This window comes from Phyllostomus hastatus, unplaced genomic scaffold (genome assembly GCF_019186645.2).
Source record: "Phyllostomus hastatus isolate PE091 unplaced genomic scaffold, TTU_PhHast_1.1 phas_contig_80, whole genome shotgun sequence".
Taxonomy (NCBI): domain Eukaryota; kingdom Metazoa; phylum Chordata; class Mammalia; order Chiroptera; family Phyllostomidae; genus Phyllostomus; species Phyllostomus hastatus.
The window spans coordinates 14974580-15002032 of record NW_025333960.1 but is presented as its reverse complement, the minus strand read 5'-3'; the positions used below and the strand labels follow the sequence as shown (position 1 = coordinate 15002032).

Below are 27453 nucleotides of genomic sequence, written 5' to 3'. Positions count from 1 at the left end.
AATAATGATTCACTAATGAAGAGACAGTGATGCGTACCTAAAAAAGCCACAAGAGCCTTCACCTTTGGGTCCATGATGTACCTAACATATATATATATATCCAAAAGCCATTGCTCCCCAAGGATCACAAACACCTGGGAAGTGTCTAAAAATACAATTTCCTACAGGAAAGGCTTAAATGAACCCTGTGGTATTGGCCTGGAATTGAAAGTTTCCATGGACAGATACACAAATACAGAAGGGTTTATTCCTGGTCCAGAATACATATTTAATATCTGGGATCTCTCTGCTAAGAAGATACAGACTCAAGAACACTCTAGAAACAGTAAGCGCAACTAGAAACCAGCTCTTGGTTTCTAAATATCATTCTCCAATAAAAAGAGCCAGAACTACTTGAAGAAGTTGTTGAACCCAGGGCTGGGGAGCAGGAAAATATAAGATGATGCTGGAGCATCTAATAATGACAGAAAGCAGGAAAATACTCAAAATCAAAAGAATAGAAGCATGTTAAACAAACACAGGATCCAAAGCAAAAGAGCTCCCAAAGGCTAATACTAGAACAATGTGGGCAACAAAATAATGATAGCCTACATACTAAAATATTCATGAGTCCACAGTGATATAAATTAAATTAATAAGCAGGGAGAAATGACAGTTTTCTCTTAAAGGATGAATTCTAATTAATAAGTAAAGAATGAGGGAAATAGAATCATAGTAATAACTGTGGCAGGCAATGGATGTTAGAAAAAAGAGGATTCAAGTTTGAGAAGTAGGATGTTTGCTTATTCTCAAAGTATCTTTCCCAAGGTATATATTCATTACAAAAGGTCAAATAGTAACTTTATGGTAGAGAAACCTAAAGATACCACCTGCATCAAGTGATCTAGGGAAACCTCCCCAGCAATAAGACACACTGCCATCAGGAACCCCCTTCCTGATGATTCACTGAAAAGGGCACATAACACATCCATGATCTTCTTGCCAAAAACACATGACCTCCACCTAATTAGGAGACATCAGCCAAACTCAAATTTGGGGGAAATTCTATTAAAAAACTAACCAGTACTCATTGAAAGTATTAAGACCATGAAAGACTGAGGAACTGTTACTGACTGGAAGACTACAGTAACCTGACAACTAAATGCAAGGTGGGATTCTGGATCAGATCCTGAAACAGAAAAAGGACTTCAGCAGAAAATATCTGAACACATCTAAATAAAGTATGCCATTTAATTTCAAAAACAAAAACAATTCCTGGACTCCACTACCCCCTTCAATTCTGATTCAATTTGTCTAGGAAATGTTTTATATTTAAAGCTCAGCAAGGGTTCCTGGGAATCGCCATCCTTGGCTTAAAATGACTGAGGGACTCAGGAATCCCAAAGCCCAGGCCACTCCACTCCCCAGATTATATATGCAAATACTTTTTAAAGCCCCCAAGTGGTCCCAAAATAGCTTATCAAGCTCTGTCTGATGATAACTGATCACAAGGAAGTAGATCAATTCCCAGTACTCTCTTGAAAGACTCAGTGGCAGGGGAGTGAAGGGAGGTAGAGGGTATACTTTTGCTCCTCTCCTGCCTCACATCCCCAGAATGAATTCCTTTTCCAATTTTAATCTTATGGCTAAATTTAAGTATGTAATGGTTATGACTTCATGCTTTATTAGAATATAAAACAGAGATGACAAATAATTTATAATCTCAGCTATTACCCCTTGGCCTAACTGAAGATAGCCTATTTGCATTTAAGTGAAAGTCTCAGAGAATGCAGCAACATTCTAGAAATTACACAGCTCTGCCTACAGGTTTTCCTAGGAGTTAGGCAAATATCTGATGAAGGTCTTTTCTACACAGATAGGGGCTAGGGTTAAGATGGCAAAGTAAGGGCACACAAAGTTCTCAGCACAATTTCATCATAGTTAAAGCAGTACTCTAATAAAACAAGATCAATATATTGTTATTTCTACCCTTTGAAAAAGATATTTCCCAAATGTCTTAAGAAAGTAAAAGAACTTAGGCAATGGTTCTAAGGTTATGCAACAGACTTCAAAGAAGAGACGACAAATATTTTTCTGGAACAAGCAGCAAGAGTTAAAAAAAAAAAGAATTATTTTCTCTACTTTCAATTAAATAGTAACATAGAACATATGCGAAAATTACCTACCCTAGAATTTTTTCTTCTAGAAAAAATTGAGTTGTAGAATTGGGTTGTTTTGAATATTCAAATACCTAAGGTATGATTGTAAAACAAATTGTATAAAAAGTGTTTTCCCAAAAGAGGTAATATTTTTATTTAGATTCTTTCTGATAGCTATGTTCAATTCCTCTAGCCTAGACCTACACCTGACTTTTTGAGATGCCTAACGATAGTGATGAGACCAGGACTTTCACTTCCTATGCGCAAAACTGACTGACCAGCACTTGGATCAGATCTAGAACACCGGGCTTTTCCTAATCAATCGAGTGAAACTGTTCAACTCTCTGAGAGTATATATTATCTGGGCAAACTAAGAGAGGTATTGAATAGTATTCATACAGCTATCTGTTGGATTTCTGTCCAGTTATGTTACAAAATCAGAGCAGCAAACGACTAAGAATTTTACTACATGGAAACAAAAATGACTGTGAGCATCTAAGCAGACTCAGTATGACAAAAAAAAATTTGCTGAATAAAGAGAATTACATTTTCTTTAGATTGTTTAGTGCATACACTCTTACAGTATTGTGGAGCAGTTGTATATGCATGTATTTTAATTTTAAGCTATCTCCAAGTCTTTATTTTTGAAAACAGATGAGGGTATAAGTATAAAAATGGGTAATAATTTTCAAAGTTTAGACATAATTCTGGCCACAGCCTCTAAATTACTCTTCCCCAAGTACCTGAGCTCATCTGTAGTATCAGGATTAAAAGCAGCAATTTGTGAAAATACAAAGATTCTGACAGAATTGACTCCCCCAAACTGCCTAACAAGTAACACTATCACACTTCTGTGAGGAAATAAAATTCTATGCAACTAAATATTTCATCAGTTAATCAGTTTTGTGAGCACTGCCCATGCTGGGCTGGAGGAAAATGTTTGGTTTTGGACCCATTCATCTAGTGCTGTTCTAAGATTTCGGACAACAGGGAGTAATGACAAATGTGCTGGGAAAGGGAAGGGTTTCCTAAATCAGTAGAAAGCAGTGCCCCCAGCCACACACTCCACCTCCAGGGTGACCTGCTATCTTCCACCACTGTTTATGTCACTAAATCTTGCTGTAAATAATGTAACAATACAAAATTCTCTCTCAAAAAAAGTGAGCTTTTGGGACTCAACCGTACAGAAGCCCAGGTCCTTTGATAATGAGATCACAGGGATAAGGATAGAGAAGCACTGCCCTCAAGGCTTCCCAGAGTCCTTGGCAGCAGGTAAAAATGTGAAGATCCAACCAAGGTCAAGTCTCACTTCTGCCTCATAAACAGGGGTTCTCATCTCTAATAAGAATGGCCCTTCTACCTGTAAGCCACAGAAAGATTCAATTCTAGAAGCATTTCTTAGAATTACAAGTTTAGCTAGAACTCCTGTAGTCAGTCCATTCTGTCCTAATTATAAGAAATGCGATCAAGGTAATTTAAAGTAAGTGAGGGTAAATAAAGCCTGTAGATTATTTTGGAACTTCAGGGTAATTGAATGTGAAACAATTTGGCTTTTCTTTGCCAAAGAAAGGAATTATCTTCACTTATTTAGAAATTATGGGAACATGACTTTTTAAAAAATCTTCATCCAAGAATATGCTTTTGTTGATTTTAGAGAGGAAGGAGTGTGTGGGCTGGAGAGAAACGGCGACGTGAGAAACGTCACACAGTTCCTCCCATCCTGACCCATAATACAGGGATCTAACCGACAACCATTTTGGTGTACAGGGACACCACTCCACCCAACTGGGCCACCTGGCCAGGGGTGAAAACATGATTTCTAAAAAAATTCCCAGTTTCTACCAAAGCACAGAAAGCTTTTGGTTTTGGGGTTTGTTTATTTTTGTTTTGTTGTTGTTGCTGTTGTTGTTGTTTTTGGGTAACGAATACATTTAACATTCCATATAAATAAAATCTTTAAGATGAAGACTTTCACCTTCCAACAAGAGTTATGCCCAGGCAGTTTATGACTAGTAAGGTCACTGAGGGCCTGGACCCTGAGAAAACCAGGAATCGTCCTCTCCTCCTCACCACACACACACACCCAGGTTATGAAAGCTAACTCTTATATAATCAGTACAGCTTTTAGCAGATATCAAAGCCAGTGTCCTGAACACCAGCCATTCAGAAAATCCAAGTTTCTCTTGGGGTACGGGGGGTTACCCATGGAATTTCAAGGTTCTAACATTATCATAAAAGGGAACTGATAATAAAATGCAACCTAATCAAACACCTATTGCCCTCCTTTTAGAAAGAAGGAAACAGTAAGAACTTATTCCTGTGATGAGTGGTTTGTGTTAGTGCTACTCGCTAAATGAAATTTTTAAATATTTCATATCAGCTGTGTTCAATATTCTCCTTTCTGACCTTTATATCCACATATACATAAGATCTATACTATTAAAATGGAAATTTCAAAAGTGAATTTTCTCAGTAGCACCTGACTTCTATTCATACTCAATGTCCAGTTCCAACAATTCCTGAGAACCCTAAAAAAGTACTAATACCACCAGATCCAAAAGCAAAAACACACAAAATGTGACTAACATTTTTAAAAGGTGATAAAAAATTTTAAACTAAAATCAACCTGATTATGAGCCAGGTTTTAAAAGCTAATTTTTGTCCTGTTTATTTTATACTTGTTTTCATAAAAACATAGTCCTTTAATTTTCTTAAAAAATATCTTTACCTCATTGCATTTACTTCAGATTAGTTGTAAAGGAAAAGGTTCCATAAGTACAGGTAAATAATATTTCCCTTAACTCATCTGGTTTTGTTTCCTTAATACAGACTTCTAGAACTTAACTAAGTTTATATGACTTGTTTTATATCTTGGATTAGAGAAAACTCTAAATTTAAAAAAAAACCTCAGACATCCTAATAAAAACACATATATAAAAAATGCAAATAAGAATATTTTAAAAACTCAGACAATATGCATATTCCCCACATCTTCCAGGTAAAAGCTTACATACATTTATTTTTGTTTGCAGTCACAGTTCTCTATCACATATCAGAATACAATGCCAGTTTCAAAATATTGGTTTAGTTTTCAAAAAAAATTGGCCAGAACAACACAAACTATAAAACTTTAAATGTTTTTTATTCCTCAACTGCTGCACCTAGATACATGCAGGAGAATGTGAAACCAGATACATTTAGTTTGAAACTCAGTTTAAAAAAATCTCAGTTTAACTTTACTTTTTTTTCTAGGCAGAAAGTTATTGATAATAAATGGAAAAATGCAGAAAGATGGTATAGCATGAATGAGGGAGACCAGGTAGGCAAAGTCTTCTGTTGAACCTAGCATTTAAAAATTAACAAAATCCCTTACGACACTACAGTTTCCAAAGAAAAGGCTTTAGCCATTTTCTTTTGATGGGTGTCCTCCCCTCTTCTTTCAGTATTACCCAGACTGAGCAAGCAAACCAAGTGCCCAGAACATTGGTGGATGCAACTCACCAGGATACCAGCAGGGGCCTTTCCATGGTAAACATCTTCAGTTTTCCTTAATGAGTCTTCGTGAACCTTCTCCTCATCTTCACTATCATCTTCTAAGTAAAACATCTTAAAATTGAACTAGCTCATCAAGCATGTCTTTTTTCAAAGATGAAAGTACAAATTCTAAACTATCAAAACGGAAAGCTGCTCTGCTGACAAACTGTTTGCAAACACAGTAATATGGTTAAAACTGAAAGGAAATGGTTCTTTAAAAAAAATGCAATACATGCATGACTTTACCAATAAGATTTGCTCAAAACACCTCAACCCCTTCTCTCCGAAGAAGATAAGAAAGGACATGGAACAGGCTGTGCCATGTGTTTACGCTGATAGGTACCAAGTCCTGCCCAATCACATGACAGTCATTGCAGCTTCCATCACACAGGACAGGGATTGAGTTAATGATTCTCTAAATCAATCACATCCTCGTTTTCAGAAATTAAAACAACTGCTCATATGAAGACGTAATCTTACAAAAATCAGTCATGTAAGGGAAAATAGTTTATGTATGTTTGTAAACATCAATGAGCTTCCCAAAGACAGCCCGGTTATACGTGCTTTGTAGAACTCAATTACCAAAAATTTTTTACTTTGTCATATTGTAATGACCCAACATATTTTCACAAGTGTAGAAGAGAGATTGCTGAGCACTATAAATAATGAACAAATAATATTGTTAACAAATTATTATATTAATGTTGTTATAATTATATTAGGTTGTAATAAATAATGAATTATTTAACTTCAAGAATATGACAATGCAACACTGTAAAAGTCAAATATTCTTGGAATTTCCTTTCCAGCTCTCAGTAAGCTGGCATATAGTAACTCCTAAGGAATTATTTTTTAAAAAACGTAAAACGCACAAGACACAGATAAAATGTATTAACCTTTAAATTGAAATATACTATTTTGTTCATCAGTATCTAGGACAGTGTTGCTCATTACAAATAGCCACTAGCCACATGTTGTTACATTTCCAATGTGGCTAGTACCAATTAAGATGTGCTAAAATACACAGAATAAAAACAGAAATTGAAATAATCTCATGAAGATACAGGGAAAGAGAGAAATGGTGGAAAACCTCATCCACTTTAAATGTGAGAAAACTGAGGCTCGGAAAGAGGTCAGGCAATCAGCCCTAGGGCACTCACTTAGTAGACACCAGATTTCTGGTTCAGGGCTCCCGGACCTCACCCCCCTGCCAGGTTAAATCAAGAGAAAGTGCTAGGGGGTAGGAGGATGGAGATTGACAGGAAAGAGTTAGAAAGGCCTAACCAGAGAGGTAAGATCCAGAAGGGCAGAGATAGGCTAGTATGACTTCTGTTCTGGCAACCTTTGCCTCAGATGCCTTTTACACAACAAGCAGCCCCAGGACAGCCACTTCAGTTTCCTGCTAGTATTGGAATTGTTTCAGTGTTTTGATTAATGACTCACAGAATGTTCTGACTGCAAGGGAGCAAGCATGGACCATGGACCAACTGGAGGGTGAGCTCATCCTCCAAACATCTGTTTAGTCAAGAGACATACACCTCCAGCTTCCTCCTGTGGTAACCTGTAGATCGCCTAACACCCCTGGCTGGCACTCAACATTCTGGTTCCAGCCTGTCACTTGAGTGGTGGCCTTTCTGGACATGGTAAGTAAGAGCTAGAAATCAAACCAACAATTCTTAATTATCCATGTGATTTTTTTTCAAAGAAAAGTGCCACTGTATATTGTCAAACTTTTTCTCTATAGGCTAAGAATAATGGTTGAATATTGAGAAAAATTACTTTTTACTTTTCAAAAATCTCATTATCCTTTTTTAAAAAGGTGAGTAGAAATTGCATGCTTTTTCCCAAGACTTAAATCTTCCAAGCAAAGTCTAGTTTAAGAAAACAAAGCCAAAATGCTAGTCAGAAGAGTCAGAATCTTGTTTAGAGTCTACATCTGATAATGATGCTAGTAAAATATATATCGTGTTTGTTTTTTTCCTACTACCAAATTCCATTAGTATCTGATGACTAGGTATAAAACACTTTTTAAGAAGATGTAAGAATTTATTTAAAACTTCCTAACCTGAAATTTGGTTCAACAGAAATACCTTTATGCCACAAATTATATTCTGATTTTAGCACAAAACACGAAAACGAGCTACTCCCCCTAGTGGTCATATTATGGAATAGCAACACATTTCCACTGAAGTACCAATGAAGTGAGAAAAATTAATTTTTGAGTAGTCTTAAAAACTCACACTGAAAATATATTTAAAGCCTCAGTTACAAAGAATTCATAATCACCATAATTTCTCTATAGTGAAGGAATTAACTCAAGTGCCTTGCTGCATTTTCAAGGCCACTCACATGTGACAGAGACGCCCACACAAAAGGAGTAAAGCCCACCTGAAACAGAGTTCTTTGAGCCAGATGGCTTCTATCATCTGTAATTCACTAAAGCATATGAAGTTTTCCTTCCCATATTTAGAACTACTTAAAATACACTGTTTACCTATGAAAACAATCCAAAAGTGACCTGTACGCTCTTTTCAAAACCAAGAGAAAATTCCCCCTGATGCCACTGAGTTTCTCAAACATTTGCAGTTTAACTGTTTATTGGCAAATGATTATGTAGTTTACTCAAGTTCCAATGTCTCCTTATATCCTCACACAATCCCAAAATGCTAAAGAGCACAGCTAGTGACTATTTTATTTGTACTGTGAATGAATAATCAAATACAAACAAGTCTTTCCAGGAACAAAGAAAAAAGGTCTCCCGAGGTCAGAAAGCCCAACTTAAAGTGACATTCACAAAGATAATCTTGAAGACTTAGATTTTATCTTTAAAATTGAACATCTTCTACATTCTGCTCTGATGTGTCCATTTCTTACTAAAAAAAAAAAACCAACAAAACAAAACAAAACAAAAAAAAAGACTCACTGGTCAAAATTCAAGGGCTAATGCACAATATTTACTGTATGGCCTAAATTATCCTCAGTGTACATTTCCCAGTCTAAGGAGTTGGGCCTAAACATCCTCTGAGATCTAACCCTTCTGACATTAACATTCTAGGTCAAACTTTCACCCAAATACTTTGAGATCAGAGGGGAAAAATATGAGAGAACTGTTTGGTTGTAGCATTCAAGCTTATCTGTTTGATCATTAAGAGGGTAAAACTAAGCAGCCCAATCAAGGATCAAAAGAAGTGTGCTTTGACATGTCACAAATTCTGGATATCCCAGTAAAATAAACCAAAAGAAGTGGGAAACCCTCTGCCCTGCTCAGAACCCACACGGCAGCTGTCTCTCTGGGTGTGTGTATTTCTGTGTCCTGTTAAAGCATCTGTTTCTTTTTAAATGTTTGTCTCTTCCTTCAATCATTTCACCCTCCGAATAGCAGTTTGAAATAGTCCTGATCGCACAGTGACACTCAGGAGTGACATCCTAAGTATATAAGCAATTTTGTGTACTAGGGCTTTGTCACTCCGTTTTGTTCACACTCAAGAAATCCTGTTAAAATGCAAGTCATATTATCAAATTTGAAAATATTAAACAGAAACAGATCTTTTGCTATGAACTCACAACTAACAGGAGTGCACCAGTGTTATCACAACAATGAGTGAGTAAAGGTACTTAAGGAAGCACACTATTGGCTTTCTCCACTCCAGGTCAGGAGTGAGAGAGCTTGAAAGAGCCAGAGAAAACTACAACAAATGAAGTGAACAAAAGTTGATGATATCATTAACACAACCTGAAGAAAAAAAAGTAAAAATTACCACAAATTACGAGATCACACTCTTTGACTCTTAAGAGGAACTTCCCCATTCTATAAGCTGGTTCTGCATAATGTTTCTAACTAAAAATTTTCTGGATCATTAAAAAAAAACTGGTGATGGTTAATTATTCTGTTGCTGTGATTTTACATCTTTCAAACAGTTACTTGCAACTTTATTTTCAAAATATTGGTAATTAGATGATATTCTCCTTCCTGCTCTCTTCTTCCATCTATATAAGTGAACTGTGACTATAGTGTTAAGTGCTTAGGAACCAGGAAATCAGCATTTCCTTGGCTGTAGTTTCTTACGGAACATGTAAAAATTCTAATATAAAACTCATACAAATAATAATAAATACAGTAGGATATCAAGAGGTAAGTATACCAAGGACATACACAATTGACACCCCAAATATGTAACTGTCATCAACAGTGAGGACCTACTCATGTCTTATAGCTACTACATGGAGAAGCCAGGATATAAACTGAGACCTGAGTTCAGAGCCTTTGCTTTTAATCATATTATTGGTGTTTAATTTATAGTTTGCTTGCTATCATATTAGTAGGATTAAAGAAAATACCACCCAAGAGGTCAGGATTATCATTTTAATAAAGAATCATCATGAATGCTAAGAGTCATCCAGATAAAACAGATGGGTGAGAGTGTAAGTTATGATCTGCAGCCTCAAATGGACCAATGGAATCTGGCAACTCTGCAACGTTTCTGTGGTCAGCATGCTCTTCCAATTGTCTTTTTTTTTTTTCTTCAAACCTCCATGTTTCTACCTGACTAATCTCCATTACTCTTCCTTCCCCATCAGAATATGCAGCATTTCATATTCTTGTGTGCAGATTCATTTGCATTCTTCCTGAAATGAACAGCAAAAACAACTAAAATATGCTGCTATGAGAATAACTTAATTCACTTTTCAGTAGAGGCTCATAAAGATTATGTGCTATATCCAAAGTTATCAGCTAGTTTTTAAAAGTGCCAAAGCCAGGTTCAAAAGCTAATCCCCATAGTTTCAAACCTCTAGCTGTTTTCCATAGCCCTTGTAGGGCTTACAAGGCTGGACCTCAGATTTAATGTGCTTAGGGTATTTTTAAAATCTCAAATACAATAAATCTAAAAGAATAAAATATCTAGGAATAAATTTAAGCAAGGAGGTGAAAACTTGCACATTTTAAATTATAAAACATTGCTAAAAAATTAAAAATGACTTAATAGAAAGATGTCTCAAGTTCAACAATAAAAAGACAATATTGTTAAGATGTCAATACCACCAAAATGATCTACAGATTCAAAGCAATCCCTATCAAAATCCCAACACATATTTTTTACAAAAACAGAAAGTCAATTTTAACATTGATATGGAACTGAGAGGCACCAAACCATATTGAAAGTTTCTGACTTTAAAACTTATTACAAAGCTACAGTAAGTAATCAACACAGTGTGGTACTGACATAAAAGCAGACATACAGACCAATGGAATAGAATTGAGAGTCCAGAAATAAACCCAAACATTAACGGTGAACTGATTTTGACAACAGTACCAAGTCCATTCAATGGGGAATGTGCTGAGACAGCTGGATTTCCACATATAAAAGAATGAAGTTGGATCCCTACCTCACATCCTATAGAAAAACAAACTGAAAATGGATTAATGACCTAAATATAGTGCTAAAACCATAAAACTCTTAGAAGAAAACATGGGAGCAAATATTCATGAGTTGTGATTTGGCAAATGATTTTTAGGTATGATACCAAGGTATAAGTAACAAAAAGAAAAGGCAGATAGACTGGATTCCATCAAAATTTAAAACATTTTTTTGTTTTTGCATCAAAGGATATTATCAAGAAAGTAAAAAGACAATCTATAGCCCTGGCTGGTGTGGCTCAGTGGATTGAGTGCTGGCCAGCAAACCAAAGGGTTGCTGGTTCGATCCCCAGTCAGAACACATGCCTGGGTTGTGGGCCAGGTCCCCAGTAGAGGCATGTGAGAGGCAACCACACATTGATGTTTATCTACCTCTCTTTCTCCATCCCTCACCCTCTCTCTAAAATTAAAGAAATCTTTTTTTCAAAAAAAGAATCTACAGAATGGGAGAAAATGTTTCCAAGTCACGTATCTCATTAGAGTTTAATATCCAGAATATTAAAAGAATTTCTCCATTTCAACAATAAAGAGACAAACAACCCAAATATAACATGGACAAAAGACTTAAGTAAGTTGTGACAACCAAAAATGTCTCCAGTCATTTGTGAGTGTCCCTGGGGGCAAAACTTCATCCAGTTGAGAACCACTGGTATGTACGTGGCTCTGTATTTGCATGTCTGTTCTGGCTGCACCCTCACAAATGTTAGGGGTGCGCCAGTCAGACACATTGCTTGGTTTTTAATTTAGACAGATGAAGATTTAAAGTACAGCTCTGTAACTTACTAAATATCCTCAGCATTTAACCTCTGAGCTTCAGTTTGACCTGAGCTTCATATGACCACTCCACAGAGCCTGAGTCATAATACCTACCAGGGAAGGTTGCTTTCAGGATACAATGAAGTTAGCACCAGTAAAGTACTAAATACTTAATATTAATTCCCTTCCTTTTCATTAAAAAAAAAAAAAACAATGTACTAAACAGCTTTAAGACCTATGCCACAGAGGTGTCTCACAGATGACTGTTAGGCTAGGATCTCTGCCATCAAGGAGCTCACTACGTAGTGAGGGGCACAGGAAAGTAACTAAATGACTTCCAATCTAACTCCCATTTCAAATGACAGCTTTTTTTTTTAATCTCTGTTTTAGGTTCACAAACCATTTCTTTATTCCCTAAGGCCATCCAACTGAAGTCTACCCTCTAGCCTACTTGTACAAACAGTATGAATTTAATTCACATTCTAGCCACCAAATAGCCAAAATAAGACTGACATGAGTCAGAAGAACCCTAGGGGTGTACAGAATGGTCTTAACGTAAAAACTACTGGGTCCAGTTGCCCAGGGACTTACATCTTAAACCAGATCCAAACCAGGCTGGCCTCCCCAAGAGGCAGGTAAGGCACCTTCCCCAATGTGTTTCTTTCTTTTACGTTTTCGTGTAAAGCTGCTAAGTCACATTGTGTTATCTTTTCAAGTATTCACCTCTGAAGGCTACAATAAACTGATCCCATTGATATGCCACTGTTCAGCATATTATTAATACTTTTTTTCCTTAAAGAATTCTTCAAATTTAGGATGAAAATCACAGGATAACAATCAGTATCATTACTATATGGTCACAACTCTTAAGCAGTACAAAAGTAGGTGTTTTGCATACTCACTACTTTAAACATACTTTTTTCCTACCATGTATTTTGAGACTCTGAAAGCAATTTTAAAAGAAAGCGTTATTCCAAAATGTTTTTGAGAATGACCATATCATTGAAATGAATGTGTCGCCACTAAAGGGGGAAAGGGGTATTTGATTATTTTTGTCCTATTCCTTCACAGTTACTTTTTTTTAATGATTAAGATTTATTCAATGGTCTTAGAGTTTGCAAACTAGGAACATGGGCAAAAGACCTGTGTTCCAAAGAAAGAAAAGTTAAGAGTTCTTTCAACTCTTCTTGAGAATTATCAGTCCTGCATTATTAGCTCTAGGACTGGCCATCATCACGACTACCCAGGAGTCATGATGATGAAAATATTCATGCACAGGACAGACGCTAAGAGGTCATGTCTGGTGGGTGGATAATAGATGCTAGGTGGATGTCAAGGAGTCTGGATACATGAGGTAATCAGAGGGTTATCTGGGGCTTGGTATATGTCCACATATACATCCAGACATTGACACAGGACTATAAAGTTCAAAAATTTTAAGTTTGGGGGCTGGTCAGAACAAGAATAAAGTCTTTCTCCATATCTCAACCTTTATAATGTTAAATAATTTTAGCAGGGTGGTTAAAGTGACTCCACTTTATGCATTCCCTGCCTTCACTTTTTCCTTACTATCACAGCTGTAGCACAAGTGACACCATTTGGCCCTGTAGTTTTCTTTTTAACACCATGTACAAATCTTGAAATTAAAATATCAGAACTAAAGTGAAAAGAAAATAGTCAAATCTGTCACTCTTATGTCTCTTACCCCGATTTTTTCCTTATAATCTTTCCTCCTAAAAATTCAGTGGAAATGTAGTTTTATGGATGAACTGGTCAGCAAAATAGTTTTAAACTGAACTTACTGGGGTAACATTGGTTAATAACATTATTTTCAGGTATACAAGATTGTAATGACATCTATGTTTCCTACCATTACCATATATCTGCCTCCCTTACCCACTTCACCCTCCCCACCCCCTCTTCCTCCTCTGTTAACTACCATTCTGTTGTCTATAATCTGTGAGTTTGTGTTGTTAGTTAATTTGTTACTTTTTGTTTTAAAATCCATATGAGTGAAATCACACCTCTTTTGTCCTTTCTCATCTGACTTCTTTCACTTAGCATAATAATCTCAGGATCCTTCTAAATTGTCCCAAATAGCAGTATTTCAATCTTTTTATGGCTGAGTAGCGTTCCATAGCACAGTTATCCTTTTTAAAGGGACTACTAACAGTTTTCTAATCATCCATTTGTAATGGAGCAAAAAACTAAAAACTGCCCTGGCTGATGTGGCTCAGTGGATTTAGTGCTGACCTGAGAACCAAACGGTCACAGGTTCAATTCCCAGTCAGGGCACAAGCCTGGGTTGCAGGCCAGGTCCCTAGTAGGGGATGCAGGAGCAACCACACACTGATGTTTCTCTCCTTCTATTGCTCCCTTCCCCTCTCTTTAAAAATAAGTAAATAAAATCTTTAAAAAATCATTGTTTAAAAACAACCCTCACTGTTATGAACTGAATGTATCCCCAAGTGGTGAAGTGAAGCTCTAACCCTCAATATCTCAAAATGTGACCTTATTTAGAAACAAGATCTTTACAGAGATAACAAAGTTAAAATGCGGTCATTAGGATGGGCCCTAAACCAATGACTGACTTCCTTATAAAAGAAGAAATCTGGACAGAGACAGGACATACATACACACAGGGAGAAAGCCATGTGAACAAGAAGGTAGAGATCAGGGTACTGCATCTACAAGCCAAGACACACTAAAGATTGCCAGCTAACAGAAGCTAGGAGAGAGGCACGAAAGCCTCTGACAGCCCTCAGAAGGAACCAACCCTTCTGGCACCTTGATCTCAGACTTCTAGCCACCAGAACTGTGACAATTTCTGTTGTTTATGTCAGTGTGTGGTACTTTATTACAGCAGCTCTAGCAAACTAATACACTCACTAACCTAACAGGGGAAGAAATATAAAAGGGGTAACTCACGAATACCAAGAGAATGGTATAAAGAGGAAATGAAAGATGTCAAGTTTTTGAAAGGCAAAAAATGGGGAGAGAAAAAAAAGGAAGACCAGAAAGTAAGGAAGTGCTAAAACAAAAGCCTATGTTAGTGGATGTATGGGAGAGAGAGAAAAAAGAGAGAACTACAAGAAAATTTCCCAAAGTAATAAACATGATTTTCCAATTTGGAAGTTCCCATCGAGTGCCCAGCACAAAGGATGGAGGGGTACTGCACTTTGGTGGGCACTCAGGACAGAAAGATGCCAATAGACAATGTCAAAGCTTTTGCGGTTTCTTTAAAGGCAAAGGATCAAGAAGTCTTTATGTGGGCAGGGCTACACAAAACACATCATGCTCTCAATCAGAGGTACAGAATGCCAGTGCACCACTTCACAAACTGTCCAAGAGAACACACAGCTGCAGATGATTTTGCTTGTGGGATAAAGCTTCACCATGCCTGAGAAGCACCTAAATACTATTGAGTGGGCCAAAAAGTCCTTACTTTTTTTCCATAAAATAACAGACACATTTTTCATTTTCCTCAGGAACTTTATTGATGTAGGTATTTTGAGTATGTCGGGTATCTCACACTGTTGGCTTTTCTAGTGGGTAGAAACCAGGGGTGCTGCTAAACATCTTCCAATGCATAAAACAGCCCCACAACAAAGAATTATTTGGCCAAAATGCCAACAGTACCAAGAAGCTTCGCAAACCACTCTTGACACTTTCAATCAGTCACAGCACCTTCTCCATACTTGGCACATGTCTTTTTGTGTGTCTTAATTGCATTTTTACCTTTCTTGAAATAATAAAGCATAATACCCTGAAAATGTTGTGTATCTTCTATCCTCAATATTAAAATAGCCCCATAAAATTCACCAATTTTGATAAGTTTTTTTAAATGCACACTGACAGCTGTCACAATACAATCTAACAAAATTGTTTCAAATGAAGTTAAAGACAACTAAGCACTACTACATCCATTGTATGGAAAAAACTAAACAAGTTTTTTGACCAACCCAATACATTTCCTCTGTGTTTTTATGCCCTTGTAACTTTTTGAGACTGGTGACAGATCCGCCTCCTACTCAGGAGCAAGGGTACAAAACAGGCCCAGAGCTGCAGGTTCACCATGAAGCCAGATGAGGAGGGTACTTCGCAGATGTTCCAGTCACTCCCTGACCATGAATGGTCCAGGGACCAATATTGCAAATCACAAATGAAGGTAATTCATCAAGTGATGAGAAAGTAAGGAGAGACTTTTAAAAAAGATATAGTAAAGATGCTTCAAAAAAAACTGAGAGGATGGGAAAGGATAGAAAGAGAGGGAAGTGGAGAAACAAATTTAAAAGCTTGGGACTTCTTAAAAAAAGCAATTCCTCAAAAGTAAGTCTTCAAAAATTTAAAGGAAAACTATTTTTATTCTAGCATTCTATAGCCACCCTACTAATCAAATATTAGGTTAGAATAAACTTTCAGTCTTGTAAGGTTTCTCACAGACATGATCTCCTGTGATCCCCTTTTCAAAAACCTACAGGAGTATGTGCCCACCAAAATGAGGAAGCATGCTGAGAGGACCGTTTAGAAACAGGACACAACAGAGGAGAAAGTAATGGGACTGAGGTGAGATGCTGACTGCTCTGAGGAGTTTTGTAGTTCTGTCAGAAAATGTGGGCCTGAATTAGTGATTGGTACTGAGAAACATAAGCCAACAAAACAAATCCAGAGAAAACAAAAATTTGAGCTGGTAAAGAAACAAAATCATTGCACATGCTTGCTTTGAACAATGTTTAGTCATGAATATGTAAACACTGAATACTGAGAAAATAAAAAATTATGTTACAATTGTATTGAGAAGATAGAAGGAAACATAAAGAAGATTATATAAGAGATGAATCTTCACCTTGCATAGTAGGAGATCCAAAGACAATGTCTAAAATTTAAAAAAAAAAGCTGTAATAGTATAAACATACAAACATGGGACTTAAGTCACAAAAGAAATAAGTAAAAAAGTTAAAACAAGTTGCTTTTAATAAGCAGTAATAACCAGCAAGGAAGAAACTACTTTTCATCATATACCTCAAAATACTGTTTGAGTTTTTAAACTATATATAAAAATAATAAACATTTTAAAGATAAATAGAACTACTATAAGATGCAGCCTTATGAAAAAAAAATCAAATTTACAGTAATAAAAACTACTAAGAAAAAATAAACACCAAGAAAACACGAGCATTGTGGGTTTCATTTGGTTTTGCTTTTAGTTAGGAAAAGCTCTTTTCCAGCTTTTTAGGATCAGTATCTGTGGTCCATTTGAGCTTTAGGGATGTCTCGTTAACAAGACAAAACAAATGAACCAAGAAATTTAAATGCAGTAAAGTTCATATAAATTATCTAGTTCATTCACCTGGCATAAGAAAATGTCTTAACACAAAAGCCCCTTTCCATTCTATGGCAAGAATACCAGCAAAAGATTTAGGGAGCATTCAGAAGATAAAAAAATCACCCACCATAATATAAGTACATTAGTGTTTTTCAAATACAGAATAAAATTTCATGTAGTTTTACAATCTAAGTAAATGTTTACAAAAGTCAGTTATTAGATTTTATATAAAAATGTTAATTACTTAGCAACTTCATGAACTACTCAACAACAGAATTTTTCTTCCAGTTAAGCATTCACCTGCACTATACAGGCTGATGCAAAAGTAAGTTTATAGTTCTCTGTATGGAAAGTAATACAATAATTAATAAATAACAATACAAGAATAAACTGATATACTCACAACTATAAACCTACTTTTGCCCCACCCTGTCTATACTAGGCATAGCAGACAGCTCTGCTTTCTAAAGATAAGGCTCCACCTACAGGCTTGGACAACAAAATTCACAGAGGTAAATTTTGATGGCAAAAATTTACAAGGCTGAAATTTATAAATATGTAGTGTACAGAAGTTATATAAAATATTACTAACTTATAAAAGTGTATTTTCTATCTTGACACTACAGAAATAAAAATTCTGGGTGTCAAGATAGCAATTTTAAGCAAACACACAAAGCAATCATTTTTATTCAGACATAAACACCTTCCAACTAAACATATTCTCCCACTAAAAATGTAAGTACAGAAGTTCTCTCCAAAATATTTTCTGTGACTTATGTTCAACCACTCATGCAGTACTCCCTTCTCAATCCCTTCCTACTGCAGTTTTACTATAAAAGTCTGCTTTACATAGAAGCAGACTTAATTCAACCTACAAGACTTGAAGCTATTTCAGGACAAGATGGATCTTTATCCTTTGCCCCTGTGACTCTCCATACTGTCTCCAGAGGTTAAAGCTCCTAGTCTGCTGCCCTGACTCTAAATTTCTAGGCCGCTTGTGGCTCTGGTTTAACACACAAACTCATCTAATCCTCAGAATCAGCCTATTGGTAGGTATTGTTATTTCCACATTACAGGTGATACAAATGAATAAACTATATACGAAAAGTGTACTCATGAATTTGGGAATTCCTAAAGGTATCTATGAATGTATTTCTGTTTAAATGAGAAGTCTTTCTGTTTTGAAGAGTCATTAAATATCAAATCATTCATTTATTCAATTACAGTGAGTAAAACACAATTAAAACTTTATTAGAATGTTATCTACACATGTAGTTACCAAGTTGAGTTAAAGATACAATGAAGAAAGCACTAGTTCAAAAAATAAATCTGTTCAAAAACTCAAACTCAAATACTCAACAATATTAGGGGTTTCTCCTGGCTACCCACAATGCAATGGGACAAGGGTTCCTGAATGGAATAAGAGGCTGGAAGCTCCCTCCAACTCTGAAATGGTTTAACTCTGTGCTTCTACACACAGTCCAGTCCCATGTAACCCAGGGAAAATCCTTGAAGAAGGTAGCATGTTGGATACTGACATACCATGTCTGAAAAAGTCCAACTGAGTCCATTTCTCCTTCTCAACGCTAATCAGAATCAATTTCCTCTCAGGCTGAGCCCAAAAGCAATACTTAAAGAGTTTTTTACACTCAGTCAACTCAGCAGTGATGTGCTTGCATCATGGAAGGCAGAGGAACCTCAGCTTCACTCTTCCCACAGCAAGCACCAAGTAGGCCTGTGGAGCTGTATTTTTGCCCCTGTGCCTCTCCATACTGTCTGTCTCAAGAGGTTCAAGTTTGAGAAGGCAACCAATTACTGCTTGGCTGGTATTTTTCTCCCTGTCACCGTTGGATTTGCATATACAAATGGTTCAGAGAAATTCAAGGCTCCTATGCAGCTGGTGTTTTCCTATTAGCAGTTTATAGATGCTGACATTAACAATAAGTTCTCCAGTTCTACCTAATAAAGCCAAAACAAAACCCTAAAATTGATTTAAGCACGTCAAATAGATGCATGAGAACTCTTATATCCCTGGGCAATGTGGTGGCACAGGCGCAGGGGCACTGATATGAGGTCAGTGCCACCACACAGTTTATGCCTCTGGCAAATCCAACTTAGCTTCTGTCTTCACCTAGTAAATGAAGCTATTATCTCTACCCTGCAGGGTTGTTGTAATTCTTCAAGAGATAATTTATGTAAGGCACAATGCTTCGCCCAAAGAGGATGTTCAATCATATAACTGTAATGATGACAATCTGTTGCAAACATTAAACACCTTCTAGAAATATTCAGTGTTCCTAAAAAGTAGGCATTGGTACCACTTTAAAGATTAAGAGTTTCTTTAAAAAATAATCACACGTAGAACCCCAAAGGAAACAAAAAGTACATTCCTTATAGTTCTTCAGTAAACCCAAACATTGCTTGACTTACGTTGGCTCAGAAGAAAGGCATAGCACTTTACAAAGATCAAAAATTTACAGACTCAACTGTTGGGGAAAGTACCACACCAAAATTCAGAGAGCAACACCCTGGCTGGTGTGGCTCAGTGGGCTGAGTGCTGGTCTGGGAACCAAAAAGTCACTGGTTCAATTCCCAGTCCGGGCATATGCCTGGGTTGTGGGCCAGGTCCCCATTTGGGAGTGTGTGAGAGGCAACCAGTCGATGTATCTCTCACACAGTGATGTTTCTCTCCCTCTCTTCCCCTCTGTAAAAGTAAATACATTTTCTGTTTAAAAGAAAGAACACCAATTCAAAGTTCTTAATTCATATTAACTATCTGATGGTTTTACTGTCTCCTAACAACACAGAATTATATCATTAAATTATCAACATATCTTTATATTTAACAGATTATGCCCAGATACCTTGTAAGGGCTATTCACATTCAGACACTTCTCTTTTAGAATGAGTTAAAGCCCTGGCCCATATGGCTCAGCTGGTTGGAGTGTCATTCCATAACCAAAAGGTTACAGGTTAGATCCCCGGTCAGGGCATGTATGGGAAGGCAAACAATCGCTGCTTCTCTTTCATATCTCTCTCTCTCTCTCTCTCTCTCTCTCTCTCTCTCTCTCTCTCCTCACCCCCTCAGGTGAGGATAAAAAACAATGTAAAATGAGTTAAACACCCCGTCTCCCAGTCTCTAGAACACCTGGACATACCCATCTTGCTAAGAGCAATAAGTGTCACATCATAATGCAATGAATAGATCAGAATCATCCCAGGCCATTGTACAATTAATTCTGTTTATTCAGAGCTATAAAAAAGTCTTTTAAGTCGATTTCACTTCCAGATTAACCAATGAACTTTGTTTATAATTATGATACTTTCTCTTTGAAAGAAAGTCTCTTACTATAGATTTAAAAACATTTAAATTAATTATCCTTCCCATATTTCAGTAATAGGTAAATTCAGAAAGTCAGTTACTAAAGAAGTTCTTTGGTACCATATGCCTACCTTTTTTCTTGCAATAAAATCATTCGTTCCTACTTTTGAATTTCTGAAGAATGCTTTTCCCATCCTCAGCTTCTACTCTTTGTCTAATAATTACTTATAGTCATCAAAACTAAATAATTTTTAAACCTAGATCCTGGTACTCCTTTCTCGTTGAAACAACAGTTTTTAATAATCATGTATCTTAATCTTTTCAAACCCATGCCCCTTTACACCCCATATGTTACTTAAAATTAAACTAAACTAACAAGTAATCACAAAAATTAAAAATCAAAACAATGGGAGAGAGCACACAGGACCTTCAAAAAGTTTTCAATGCACTGAAAATAACAGGTCTCACAGCTCAGCTGCTCCAGCTTACTCTATTTGAGTTCTTTCTGCACAACCTACCGTCATCTCTTCCTCTCCTTCCCCTCTATAACTACTTTTAAAATTAATAGATCCTCTGTCCCCATGACCATACTCCAAAGGTGCCTATGTTTACACATTCCTTCCACCCCTCCTCAAATCCTACTTTTTCTACTAGAATCTGACAAACTTTCAAGGCCAGCTTCTTACTACTTCCATTTGACACACTCCATCTCTCCCCTTCTCCTCCTTAGTTCAACATTTACAGAAAGCAAAGGAGGCAAACTGACCAGGAAGTGCCTGAAAATTAAGGAGACAGTAGTTATTTACTCTAATATTAACAGCTAAAGCCACAGATGGCTAGAGAGCAAACACAAAGTGATAACAGAGAACACCTAAGTAACATAATATCAACACATGTGAAGAGGTATGACTCCTGTATCTGAAGGTAATCAAGGAAAAGTGAGTACTGAGGAAAATGATTAAATGTTTGGGGCAGGTGGAGATGGTAGGGAGAAGACTGAATTGAGGGAACTGAGATGACAAATTTAGATTTGCTAAAACAGGTGAGAACAAATCACTGTAGACTTTGAACACTGAACAGCAAGATAAAAAAGATGCTAGGAACTGAAAACAATTTAGAATTTATAAATTTAAAGTAAATTTTATTTATAATTTGCATGGTTGAAGAAAATAACTTGTAGTTCAGACAAGTATACACATGACTAAATAATAAAATTAAGATGGGGAATTGGACAAAATTATGGATAGGAAATGAAATAAAGACAATATAGACTCAGATATTGTTCATAAGATTAGAGAAGGAAAGACTTTCTAAACCGTTCAAATATGCCAAAAAGTTAGATAAAAGGCAATACACCAGCTACCTGAACATCACAAGGTGTGTTTTTCTGTGCGTCAATGTTTCTCCCCCAAAGTAGTAGAAAAACCTGTTTTGGATGATTCACATTCAAAGTATATGACACTATAGATATAATACCATGTAATGAAGTTCTAAAATCAAAGATTACAAAAATAGGTACCACATTCTAAATGGATTTTTAAAAGATCTTTCTAGGAGCTCCCTCTTCCCTTTTCTAATATACTTAGGTAGTCTCCCAAATTATATAACTGACCTATATAATCTAAAAGATCCCACTTTCAATAATCATATACCTCCTTGCCTTTCAGCCACATCTTCTTTGTATAGAGGTGAAATGGAGGTAGGAAAAGGAGCTGATGCTGTAACCATTTTGTTATGTTTTACAAGTAAAATGATTTCTGGCTCCTTTCTTCCTCATTTCTTAGTAACAATTTTAACACCAATGTAAACTGACAAATAAGATCACTGAAATTTAGCACTGAAAGGCGTTAAGGTAAAGAGAAACTAAACTGTAGTTAGTGAATCAAATAAGAAAAAAATGTATACTTTATCATCATTCTAATCCTGAAAGTCACATTAGAGGCTTTATCTTGCATTGCAGCATAGTTTATCGCCTAACAATTTTTTTCTCCTTCCCTTTAAAAAGTATTTTTAATGTACTGAATTTGAAAGGGAGAGGGGAACAGAGAGGGAAAGGGGCAGAGAGAGAGAGAGAGAGAGAGAGATACCAACTCATCGTCGCACACACTCATGCATTCATTGGTTGCTTCTTTAGTGTTTAGTGTTAGTGTTTAGTGTTAGTAACAGTATGCTACTAAAATAAAGAATCAAGCTTCTGGCAGGAAAGGTAGATTCGAAAAAGCACAACTAATTGCTAGCAAAGCCACCAAAACTTATTCAAATGCATTAATAAGGACTGAGCAAAAAGGAAAAAGAACTCATGGATATGGACAACACTGTGGTGATCGCGGGGGGGGGGCAGGGATATAAGGCAATTAAATGATAATGGAAAAAATACAATAAAAATTAAGTTTAAAAAAATGCCTTCTTACCAAGATATAGCCGCTTATCTAGCCTGTAATAAATATCTTCAAAGTTTTAATAAGACAATTTATAGACGATTCTGCGTAACAACTAGTGAGTTGTTTCACCCTGAAGAAGGCAAATGACAGAACAGAAAACGCTGAAGCTCAGCCAGAAGTATGTAGTACGACTTATTTATAAATGAAGGGAATAAAACTGGTAAAATCAGGCTTTCAAAACAAAGTTCCCAAGCCACTGCCTAGTGATTAGGCAAGTCAGCGTGTATGTGTGCACATGCACACAGGGTCACAACAAAAAGGAAAGGGTTTAAATTAAAGGTGGGCTGACAAGTCAGACTTGAAGAAAAACTTATTAGCTTGCTAAGCACCTAAGGGAGATAGCTGAGTCTACCTCCTAACAGGACAGTTTCAGGCTAAGTGTTACTGTGCTGCTACATATGAGGAAATATGCATACAAAAGCATAACCCAGGAAATAGTTGTTGACAAAGAGAAACAAGATATATTTAAACTAATTAATATTTTAAACATTGCAAATGTTCACTGTAATGATCATCAACTTAATTTAACCTTTTACCACCACTAATGCTTGGCACTGCCAGTATTATTCATCCAAAACTCACAATACAGGAAAGTTGAGTAAACTCATTCAGGGAAGAGCCACCGCTCTCAGAGAGGTCACCGGTAAGGACATTGTCTACTGCTTCCCACTTTTATTCAGCAGACTTCTACCAAGGTTCTTCAAAAAGCCAGGTCTGCCTTTGGTACCAGGCAGCAACCAGAGCCTGTCTGGCCTTCGAAGACTCCTAGTCTAGTGCAGAAGACCAGTCAGTAAACCATAAATTACAATACAGGGTGGTGTAGCAATAAAGAACACAAAGCCCCAGCTGATCCTATTTGCTTCTTAACAAGAGATTTTACTGTAGTGTTCAACAGTTTTCACATGCTCCATTTCCAGTTCCTCTTAAACACACAACTTTGCTTGGTTCTCAACTGTACCATCAAATGCTAAAACACAATCTATCATCTCATTTGCAGCATTCTATGACCATCTCTACCAACATTTGAGTATGGAGATACTTCAGTCTGATATACCACTATCAACTGCATATTTAACTGGAGAAAAGTCGTCATCCATACTACCCAATGCTCTTTCCTGCGTGGTCTTGGGCCACACTTCTCACACTCTGGCCAGGTATGGCCTGAGGCTGACCTGCCATCCAGGCAAAGTGAGGATGCTACACTAGAGGACCAGCCCAATGACCGTTAAGGGCTAACCCACTCTAGTCCTTTTGCTGCACCCTTGGTGTGGGCTCTGCCACTCCCCATCTCAACATCACCTGCTACAATGCTACACTTTTCATTTTTAAGCCACCAAGAACAATTGACAGACCATCAGCAAAGAAACCATTAATGTGCCACTCAATGATTTGCAAATATTTCAATGCTGTGTATTGTCAAAGCATTATGTACTAGTCAGGCCAGATTTAATAAATAGTAACGTTTACCGAGCATCTCTACTGAGCAAAGAGCTTCAACAGGGGCTGGCTAGACTCTTTTCCAATTAAAATAAAAGAAACAGGTTTGGAATAAAAATCCCCAAATGTGCATTTAAAAGTGGTCTAGTGGCTTGTTAAAAAAAAAAAAACTTCAGAGTATTTCCAAATATTCAAAGTTCCAGCACTTTCTGAAAGCATGGGTGGTGATCTTTCTGGTTCTGGGTTTCTCAACTATGCCTTCAAAATGTCACTCTAGATTTTCAGTGAGAATAGTCTTAAATTGTCCAAAAGAAAACGGTGATCCACCGGGCTCAAAGTTGCGAGAAAAGCCTTTAGTATAAAGGGGCTCTTAACAACTTACAGTCAAATTAAGACTGACCTAGGGGAAGGAGTTTGGGAACAGAAAAACTACTTACACTGCGGACTCGGTCCACAACCTGGAGGTAGAGCCGCCGGGCGCGCGCACCACCCCGCAAAATAACACCAACTTCCCAGCCCGGGCCCTGCCGCGGGTCACGTGCCGCAGGCGCCCCCCTCCCCCAGCGCCCCGGGCGGGATGGAGATGCGGCCGCCAGCCGCGCTCTTCTCGCCGTGACCTCACTTCGGCCTCAGGTCGAGCCTCCTCGCCAGAAAACCGCGTGAGTGACGGGGTCTGAAATGACCATCACCTCCGGCAGCGGCGGAGGCATCCGAATTTTTCAGCCTTCACTTACTCCCTCGTGTTCACTCAGCGGGTCGCCCCCTAGCCCATTCCACGAGCCCGTCCTTCAGCGGCGCTTGCGGGCCCGTCTACGTGACGGAGGCAGCCAGGGGAGGGCAGCAAGGGGCGCGAAAAAGGGCGGCTCGGCCCGCTCTGTCCCTGAGGCTCCTGTCCTTTGGCAACACAGCCCTGCGCGAGTGGGAACCCCTAGCCTCCTTCGCGCGTAGGGACACAGCGCAAGCCGCGGAGGGTGACCCGTGGCTGCGCGAGGAGCCCGGTCCCGCACCCGCTTACCTGCGGCGGCTGGGCTCCCAGCCTGCGCCGTCACCCGCGGGCAGCAGAGACGAGGCGGCGACTGGACGCCGACAGCGAGGACCAGCTGGGCAGGACGGCCTCGAGGGCAGCTGAGGAGGCGGGGCCTGCCGGGGCCGCGCGCGAAGCCCCAGCGCCCGCCGCCGCAGCTATCCCTGGAGCCGCCTGGGCCGCTGGCGACCCGGCAGCCCCTCATGAATGGGACGCGGCGGCGGCGGCGAGACTGGGCTAGCGGCACGCAGACCCCGCCCAGTCACGTGATGGCGCGCTGCGCCGCCTTCTCCCGGCCTTTCTGCGGGCCGGGCTGTCTCACGAGCCCCACACCCCTGCCTGCCTACCTCCCACGCTGCTGGGCTGGGCCTGGACCTCACTAGTGTTTGCAGCAATGGGAGCGTTACTTTTCTAAAAATAAAGTTTCTTCTGGTCTCCATGGCAACCCTGTGGCACATCACGTGGAACTTAGAGCCCAGTTGCCAAAAAAGAATGAATAGTGTTCAAGTGCAAAAAGTATAGGGCATAACTGTTTTCCACTTTTGATCACCACTAGTGCTTCTGACTGGTTACTTTATCCTGTTCCCTTTCCACCTCTCAAAACCTATTACATCCTTTTTAATATATATTTTCTAAGAAAATGAAGTACCAGTGCTCGATATTGTTGCACACTGATTTTTGTCTTTTTATAGCCTATTCTATTATTGAAAGTTATAAATAAAAGTACATGTATATTACTTCCAAATAACATTTTATTTCTCATTATGCATCTTATGGATAAGTTTTATTGGGTTAGCCAAAAAGTCTGTTGCATTTTTTTCCCCAAAGGATGGCCCTAGTAGCCTTTAGTTGTTTTTAACTTCATTTGAAACAATTTTGTTAGATTGTATTGTGACAGCTGTCATTTCAACATGCATTTTTTAAAAAACTTATCAAAATTGGTGAATTTTTGTGCCACCATTTTAATATTGAAGACGGAAGAAAATATGCAACATTTTGGCATATTATGCTTTATTATTTCAAGAAAGGTAAAAGCACAACTGAAACACACAAGATTTGTGTAGTGTGTGGAGAAGGTGCTGTAACTTAGCAAATGTGTCAAAAGTGGTTTGCAAAGTTTCTTGGTACTATTAACATTTTGGCTAAATTCTTTGCTGTGAGACTGTCTTATGCATTGGAAGATGTTTAGCAGCACCCCTGGCCTCTACCCATTAGAAGAAGCCAATAGCGGGAGGTGGCCAACATACATATTCAGAATATCTGAATCAAGAAAGTTATTGCTGAAAATGAAAAGTGTGTCTTATTTTATGGAAAAAATGTAACTGATTTTTTTTGGCCAACCCAATAGCTTTGAGGCTATTGAAAAAAAGTCATTTATATAAAGTTTGTGTGTGGTGAGCCAACATGGAGTGTGGTATGAGTGGGTTGTGCTGGGAGGAGGGAACCCGTTCCCTGTCACAATGTTCTCCTTGGCTGGTTCCACAGAAGGAACCTTTGGCCTTTCTCTAGTATTCACTCAAGCTTTGCCTCATCCTTAACCAAAGCCCAACAGATAGAGGTGGTTTCACTGGCCTAAGCACACTAGGAATTTTCCTCCTCTGTGCCTTTCACCTGATTTCATAAGCAAAATAAAACTTTCAAAAGACAAGGACTGGAATTTTCCCTCCATAGTTCAAAGCATTTTACTCAGCTATAAAGAAGTGGAATTAAAGAAAAAAAAAAGCTGAATCTTCAGTTTCTACATCAATAAAATGGAAACAGTAATGCCTTTCTCACAGGATTGTTTTGAGGATTTCACACAATTCCCTATGAAATGCCTAATTTAGCTTTAGTATCTTGAACATACAACATGCTGTTGGTGTTCAGTTTTTTTCCTTTTTTCCATTTTTCCCACTTAGACTTTCATGCTCCTCTCAGACTATTTTCACTACCTGCTGCCTTGGGAGGGAAGTGTTCTGCCAAGCTTCCTTTCTTCCTTTTATCATTCAGGAAGCTATATCCATCCCTCACTTCCTCCAACTTTAGATTTGATACCTCATCCTGAATGATCCATTCACAT

General features: G+C 37.9%; 1 protein-coding gene across 3 annotated transcripts in view; it reads right to left on the bottom strand.

Annotated features, from left to right (window-relative positions):
• LPIN2 (lipin 2) overlaps positions 1–25612 on the bottom strand; it is an 85261-nt gene extending 59649 nt beyond the window's left edge. Inside the window, exon 1 of one of the 3 annotated variants that reach the window (XM_045849684.1) lies at positions 25386–25612. Coding sequence is in view for 1 of the 3 variants with exons in the window: in XM_045849683.1 (XP_045705639.1) it covers positions 5640–5744 (105 nt within the window). In the remaining 2 variants the exon portion in view is untranslated. Of the gene's footprint in view, positions 1–5639; positions 5971–24807; positions 24877–25385 lie in introns of those variants that run through there. The other 2 variants (XM_045849685.1, XM_045849683.1) reach the window with 2 other exon arrangements.
• Positions 25613–27453: the final 1841 nt, after the last annotated feature.